The 7,869-nt window shown below is 55.0% G+C and overlaps 1 protein-coding gene across 1 annotated transcript in view; it reads right to left on the minus strand.

Moving 5' to 3' along the window:
• Positions 1–7,869, minus strand: part of GNA15 (G protein subunit alpha 15) — a 40,913-nt gene that overhangs the window by 11,921 nt on the left and 21,123 nt on the right. The window contains exons 5-7 of the mRNA XM_026455496.2: positions 2,983–3,167; positions 1,491–1,645; positions 69–197 (exon numbers count right to left, since the gene is read on the minus strand). Coding sequence (XP_026311281.1) covers positions 69–197; positions 1,491–1,645; positions 2,983–3,167 — 469 coding nt within the window. The remainder of the gene's footprint in view (positions 1–68; positions 198–1,490; positions 1,646–2,982; positions 3,168–7,869) is intronic.

The following is a 7,869-nucleotide window of genomic DNA, read 5'->3' on the forward strand; positions in this document are numbered from 1 at the left end:
CTTTGCCCCTCCTCCTCCTACAGGAAGCCTTCCCTGCCCCCTAGGCTGGGCCTAGGTGGAACGCTCACCGCAGGTTGGTTTTCTGCACGGAGAAGCAGTACTCGTTGATGCCAGTGGTGGGCATGCGGCTGCGAAGCACGTCCTGAGCCGTGGGGACATAGCCCTCCTCGGTGATGCGCTCCAGGTGGGACAGGTAGCTGCAGAGCGAGGAGTCCTGAGGCCCAGCCTTACAGCCAGCCTCCCTTTGCTTCCCAGGCCCCTACAAAAGGCCCCGCAAGGACCCTGCTGGGACCGCTTGGGGAGGAGAGCTCCCTGGGTGGGGGCGGGATCCCTGGGGTTGGCAGATGGCCCAGGAGCGTCCCCCACCTGAGGCAACGGAGCCCCAAGGAAAAGCAGCTTCACACACAGAGCAGGGTGACCCAAAGGATGGTGTGACATGAGGAACGGCCTCATCGGGGAGTGGTGTCCCCTGGGAGAGCTGCTAAAGTTTAGAGTCCCCCCGAAAACAGGGTCACTCTAGGAACAGGGTTCCCCCAAGAACAGGGTCACTCCAGGAACAGGGTGCCCCCAGAATAGGGTCTCCTCAGGAACAGGGTCACTCCCAGAAAAGGGTCCCCCCAGAATAGGGTCCCTTCTAAAACAGGGTCACTCTAGGAACAGGTTCCCCCCAGGAATAGGGTCACTCCAGGAACCGGGTTCTCCAGGAATAGGGTTCCCCCAGGAACAAGGTCCCCCCAGGAACAGGGCCCCTCCAAGAACAGGGTCACTCTAGGAATACAGTCCCCCCAGGAACAGGATCACCCCCAAGAACAGGGTCACTCCAGGAAAAGGATCAACCCCAGAACAGGATCCCCCAGGAAATAGGGTCTCCCTGGGAACAGAGTCACCCCCAGGAATAGGGTCCCCCCAGAAACAGGGTCACCCCTGAAATAGGGTCCTCGTGGGAACAGGGACCCCAAGGCACAGGGTCACTCCAGGAACAGGGTTCTCCAGGAATAGGGTCCCCCCAGGAACAAAGTGCCCCCCAAGAACAGGATCACTCTAGGAATACGGTTCCCCCAGGAACAGGGTCACCCCGAAACAGGGTCCCTGCAGGAACAGGGACCCCCAGGCACAGGGTCACTGTAGAAACAGGATTCCCCCTAGAACAGGGTCTCTCCAAGGAACTGGATTCCCTCAGGAACAGGGTGACCCCTAGAACAGGGTCACCACAAGAACAAGTTCACTCCCAGAACAGAGTCACCCCCAAGGAACAGGGTCCACCCAGGAACAAGGTCATTCCCGGAAGAGAGTTCCCCCAGGAAAAGGGTCACCCCCAGAACAGGGTCCCCCAGGAATTAGGGTCCCCCCTGGAAGGACCTCATCCTGGAGCAGGACCACCTCACAGCCCATCTGCGCCCACAATACCTCCTGCTGCAGGAAACCAGCCAGCCTGGCCCCTGCCCTCAGCCCCTCCCCACGCACCCGTCCCCCGCAGACCCCAGACTCACTACACGGCTGAATCCAGCAGGTGGAATTCCCGCCGGCGCTCATAGCAGGCCCGGATGCCGGCATCCCTCCATAGCCACTGCATGGCCACGGCGTAGCGCTTCTCAAACGTGGTCACTTTATAGGGGTCCTGGCTCATGACCAGACTGGCGTGGTGCTGGGGAGGGAGGACGGAGGCAGTTAGGGTAGCCTGTCTGAGTGGGGCTGCCCTCCCCAGGCATCCCTGCAAGCCCTCGCGTCCCTCCCTGAAACACACCCTCTTCCCACTACCCTTCTTGTTTCCCAGAAGCCGCGAGCCCCCCACACACGTTTAATTTGTCCTCCGTCTGTTTGTGCATGGATCCCCGCAGGGAGAAGCACAGGCCAGCACATGAGGGGCTGCAGACGGCACATGTGCTCGGGCGATCTCAGGTTCAGGGGGCGCATGGCACCCGCAGGGGTCAAGGGCCTCCTTGGCAGCCAGCCCTGCTCTTTACACTAGCTGGCTCCCAGGAAGCACGGCACTCACATCCCCCCATTCTATACAGGAAGCGACTAAGACACAGAGCACTGAAGCAATGTGCCCCTCAGAGGCCCCCCAACAGGCGCGTGAACCCTGAGCTGCCCGCCGGAACCTGGGCTTCCCCTTCTTTTCCCCGAACAGCCCTGGCTCCCTCCAGGCGCTACGAGCATTGCTCAGACCTTTGTGATGGACTGAGTGTTGTGTGTGCATTTCTCTGTGTGTGTTCACGTACAAGTGTGCTCGTGTGTGTATAGATGTACACGTGTGCATGGGTGTGTCTGGGTGTGTGATTTGTGTGCACATTTGTGTGTGAGGCATGCGCATGTATCCTTGGGTGCATTTGTGGGTGCGTACATAGGTGTGCTTGTGTGTGCATTTGTATGTGTGCACACGTGTGCGTGCATGTGCATGGGGGGATTGCATGCAGGCGTGTGTGTATCTTTGTGTGAGTTTCCGTGTGTGCATGTGTGTATGTGTGTGCATGTGGGAATTTGCATGCACGCTTGTGTGTGTTTGTGTGTGTGTTCACGTGCATGGGCGTGTTTGGGTGTGTACATTTGTGTGTGCACTTATTTGTGTGCATCTGTGTGGGGGCAGCTGCATGGATTCTTGTGTGCATTTGTGTGTGTGCACATATGTGCATGTATGTGCGTATACTTGTGTGTGCACTTGTATGTACACACACATGTGCACGTGTGCATTCATCTGTGTATGTGTGTGGACATGTGCATGTGGGCGCGCATGTGTATCTTCGTGAGCATGTCAGTGTGTGTTCCTTGTGTACGTGTGTGTGCACATACATATGTGTGTGTATATGTGCGTGTATGTGTGTATACGTGTGTGTGCACTTGTATGTATGCACACATGTCTGGAGGACATGGCCTTGCCCCAGGGTCTAGGGACCCTGCCCCGCCCTGAAGTCTGGGGAACTTGGCCCTGCTCTGGGGTCTGGGGAACCCTGCCCTGGGCCCCTGCCTGCCCTGATGGCTCACCTTGCTCTCAGACCTGCTAAAGGGGATCTGCAACCGCTCCATGGCCTCGATCATGGCCCGCATGGACATGAAGATGTTCTGGTAGACCAGGGGCCGGAAGCCCTTTCGCTCCTCCTCTGAGTAGCCGGCACCATGGATGATCCGCATCTGCTTGATGAAGGTGCTCTTCCCGCTCTCGCCAGGGCCTGGGGACAGAGCAGCAGAACCACTCAGCCCACCACAGGGCTCCCACCCCCGACACCCCAACCCCACGTCAGACACCCCCAACTCCACGCCAGGCCTCCTGGGTTCAAATCCCGGTGCAGCCGGGGCATCACTCGGTGACCCTAGGCTAGCGACTTTGCCGCTCTGTGCCTCGGTTTCCCCATCTGTAAAACATGAACTTCAGGCTGGGCACGGTGGCTCACACCTGTAATCCCAACACTTTGGGAAGCTGAAGCAGGCGGATCACCTGAGGTCAGGAGTTCGAGACCAACCTGGTCAACATGGCGAAACCCCGTCTCTATTAAAAATACAAAATTAACCGGGTGTGGTGGTGCACGTCTGTAATCCCAGCTACTCGGGAGGCTGAGGCAGGAGAGTCGCTTGAACCTGGGAGGCAGAGGTTACAGTGAGCTAAGATCGCACCATTGCACTCCAGCTTGGGCGACAGAGCGAGATTCTGTCTCAAAAAAATAAAACAAGACAAAAAAAACAAAACACAAACTAAAAAACATGGACCTCAACAGACCATGCCTGCTGCATCAAAATGAGGGCCAAATGAATTGATTATAAAATATTCACAGTAAGGGTCACAAACTCCAGCTCCCCAAGGGCCAGATCCAGCTATTTTTGTGTGGCCAGCAAGTTTTTGTGTTTTTAATACTTTTTATAGTTATGTTTTTTTTTTTTTTTTTTTTTTTGAGATGGAGTCTCGCTCTGTCGCCCAGGCTGGAGTGCAGTGGCCGGATCTCAGCTCGCTGCAAGCTCCGCCTCCCGGGTTCACGCCATTCTCCTGCCTCAGCCTCCCGAGTAGCTGGGAAGCTGGGACTACAGGCGCCCGCCACCTTGCCCGGCTAGTTTTTGTATTTTTTAGTAGAGACGGGGTTTCACTGTGTTAGCCAAGATGGTCTCGATCTCCTGACCTCGTGATCCACCCGTCTCGGCCTCCCAAAGTGCTGGGATTACAGGCTTGAGCCACCGCGCCCGGCCTATAGTTATGGTTCTTATGGGTTTTTTCCTTTTTCTTCTTTTTCTTTCTTTCCTTTTTTTTTTTTTTTTTAGACAGAGTCTTGCTCTGTTGCCAGGCTGGAGTGCAGTGGCGTGATCTCGGCTCACTGCAACCTCTGCCTCCCGGGTTTATGCCTTTCTCCTGCCTCAGCCTCCCGAGTACCTGGGACTACAGGCGCCCGCCATCATGCCCAGCTAATCTTCGTATTTTTAGTAGAGAGGGGTTTCACCATGTTGACCAGGATAGTCTCAAACTCTTGACCTTGTGATCCGCCTGCCTCAGCCTCCCAAAGTGCTGGGATTACAGGCGTGAGCCACCGCGCCCGGCCTTTTTTTTTTTTTTTTTGAGACAGAGTCTCTGTTGCCCAGGCTGGAGTGCAGTGACGCAGTCTTGGCTCACTGCCACCTCTGCCTTCCAGGTTCAAGTGATTCTCCTGCCTCCCAAGTAGGTGAGGTTACAGGCATGCGCCACCACTCCAGGTTAATTTTTGTATTTTTAGTAGAGTTGGGGTTTCACCATGTTAGCCAGGCTAGTCTCAAATTCCTGGACTCAAGTGATCCATCCACCTCAGCCTCCCAAAGTACAGGGATTACAGGCGTGAGCCACCACGCCCGACCTATTTTTATTCTTTATCATAACAATACTAATATGTATTATTATTTGCTACAATAATTTCAGGTAGAGAAACTTTTATGAAAGAAATAACATAGGATAAATAGGGCAAGGAGTAATGAGGTGACTATGATAGCCACGCAGTCAAGGAAGGTTGCTCAGTGGAAGTGACTTGTGAAGGCTGGAAGGTCACTCTCATAATCTTAGAGGGCACACCAAGCGAATGGAACAGCTCGTGCAAAGGCCCTGGGGCAGGACGAACCTGGCATATTGGAGGAACATTGAGGAGGCCCGTGTAGCTGGAGCAGAGTGAGGAGAGGGAGACAGGGAGGAGGGAAGGGTGGGTTGTGCAGGGCCTTGTACGTTGCAAGGCGGTCTTGGGCTTTGATCCCGAGGGAAGTGGGAGCCACGGAGGGCTGTGGGCAGAGGAGGGACAGGCCCTGACTCAGGTGCTCACAGGCGCCCTCTAGTGGCTGCTGCAGGGAGAACAGACTGTGGGGGTGGGGGCCGGGACCAGGGCGGAGAGGACTGCGCTGGTTCAGGTGAGCAGCCTGGGGCTGGACCAAGGTGGCTGTCATGGAGCTGGAGAGAAGAGGACACATTTGAGAGACACCGAGGAGACAGAATCAACCTGACCTTGCTAACAGATGGTACAAAATCTGGCAGGGTCCTTGCAGGGCCAGCTACAGAATTTCTGGGGCTGGGTGCAAGCTGAAACTTCAGGCTCTTCTGAACCCAGAATCCCCTGTGACAGCCCAGTTGACTTACCTGCCAAGCCGGCCCTGGGTCCGGGATGCTGATGCTGGAATCTTCAAGAGCCTGGGACTAGAGGTTCAAAGACCCCAGCTCAGCTCCCCGCTAAACTCTAACATCCCAAGGCTGCCCTTCCCCCTCTCTGTGTCTTAATTTTCTCATCCGTAAAATGGGTGTGATCCACCAGGTGGGAGGTGGGGGCTGGAGGCTTGACCAGCATCTCATCTGGCTCCTGGGAGCACCAGCATGGGCCCCTCCCAGCGACGGGAGAGGCGATGGGACTGCTTCTGCCTCCAGGGTCGGGGCGCAGAGGGCGGGGGTGGGGGTCGGTGCAGGCAGAACTTGATCGAGCAAGCGGCAGCAAAAAGGGAAGGGGTGTCTTGGTTGGGGTCCAGAAAGAGGAAACAGGAGCAGAGGAGAAGGCCGGACAGGGAGAGGGGCGGGGGTGTCACCTCCCATCTCCCCAAAGGGCTGTCTCCAACGTCTCCAACTCTACCCAGCAGATGCCACCTGCACACTGGAGAGCCGTGTGGGCAGGTCGGGGGTGGCTACCTCGCCTCTCCAGTCCTCAGTTTCTCCAGGGGTCATGTCTATTTGGCTCAGAGTCAAGAAACAGGCTTTTCTTGTCTGGGCACAGTGGCTCACGCCTATAATCTCAGCACTTTGGCAGGCTGAGGCAGGCGGATCACTTGAGGTCAGGAGTTCGAGACCAGCCTGGCCAAAATGGTGAAACCCTGTCTCTACTAAATATACAAAAATTAGCCTGGTGTACTGGTGGGCGCCTGTAATCCCAGCTATTTGGGAGGCCGAGGCAGGAGAATTGCTTGAACCCAAGGCAGAGGTTGCAGTGAGCTGAGATCGTGCCACTACGCTCCAGCCTGAGACAGAGTGAGGTTCTGTCTCAAAAAAAAAAAAAAAAAAAAAGGAATAAAGAAAGAAAAAGGCTTTTCTCTTGCTGTAAAGGACATTCACATGGAAATTATATATATTTAGTCAGACATAGTGGTGCACACTGGTAGTTCCAGCTACTCATGAGGCTGAGGCAGGAGGATCATTTGAGCCCAGGAGGTTGAGGCTGCAGTGAGCTATGATCACTCCACTGCACTCCAGCCTAGGTGACAGAGCAAGACCTTGTCTCAAAGGAAAAAAAACGGTTTCCAAGAAAAATTAAAAACTAGGGCGGGGCACAGTGGCTCATGCCTGTAATCCCAGCACTTTGGGAGGCTGAGGCAGGCAGATCATGAAGTCAGGAGTTCGAGACCAGCCTGACCAACATGGTGAAACCCTGTCTCTACTAAAAATACAAAATGCTGTCTCTACTGAAAATACAAAAATTAGCTGAGCATGGTGGCTCACACCAAATCCCAGCTACTCAGGAGGCCGAGGCAGGAGAATGGCTTGAACCTGGGAGGCGGAGGCTGCAGTGAGCTGAGATCACACCACTGCACTCCAGCCTGGACGACAGAGCCAGACTCTGTCTCAAGAAATAAAAACTAAAAAAGTTACTCAAACAACAACATCCCCCAGGTCCACAATCTGACATTCTCTGAGGCGGAGCTGTGCGAGCTCCAGATTCCTGAATTTATTGCATGTTAGGACGGGGACATGTCAACTCATTAATATTCCTGCAGCAGAACATAGGAGTGGAGTCAGTGCAATAAACAAACATCCTCCCACCATTTCTTTGAGTTTCTCACTGACACACTATGGGGGACCATCTAGTTTTTGGAGCTTTGGCTCTTTGGGGCTAGCAGCAGAGGGCATTGTGAGCTTGCAGGGCCTTGACTAGGTGTCCCTGGCGAGCTAAGAGCTGGAGTCCCACCATCTCTCCTGAGCCTCACCACGAGAAGGGGACGACTCTTTTTTTTTTTGAGGGGGAGTCTCGCTCTGTCGCCCAGGCTGGAGTGCAGTGGCGCAATCTCGGCTCACTGCAAGCTCCGCCTCCTGGGTTCACGCCATTCTCTTGCCTCAGCCTCCCGAGTATCTGGGACTACAGGCGCCCGCCACCATGCCGGGCTAAATTTGTTTTGTATTTTTAGTAGAGATGGGGTTTCACCATGTTAGCCAGGTCGGTCTCGATCTCCTGACCTCGTGATCTGCCTGCCTCAGCCTCCCAAAGTGCTGGGATTACAGGCGTGAGCCACCATGCCCGGCCAAGAGGGAGACAACTCTTAGCCCCGTTTTCGTATGGGGAAACTGAGTCTCGGGTTCATTGAAGGAATTGCTATGGGTCACACAATTCCTTCGATGGTACTGGTGAGTGGCAGAGCTGGGATTCAAACTCAGTTCTGTTTGAGTCCAGAGCCTATGGA

Source organism: Piliocolobus tephrosceles, chromosome 21 (assembly GCF_002776525.5).
Source record: "Piliocolobus tephrosceles isolate RC106 chromosome 21, ASM277652v3, whole genome shotgun sequence".
Lineage (NCBI taxonomy): Eukaryota > Metazoa > Chordata > Mammalia > Primates > Cercopithecidae > Piliocolobus > Piliocolobus tephrosceles.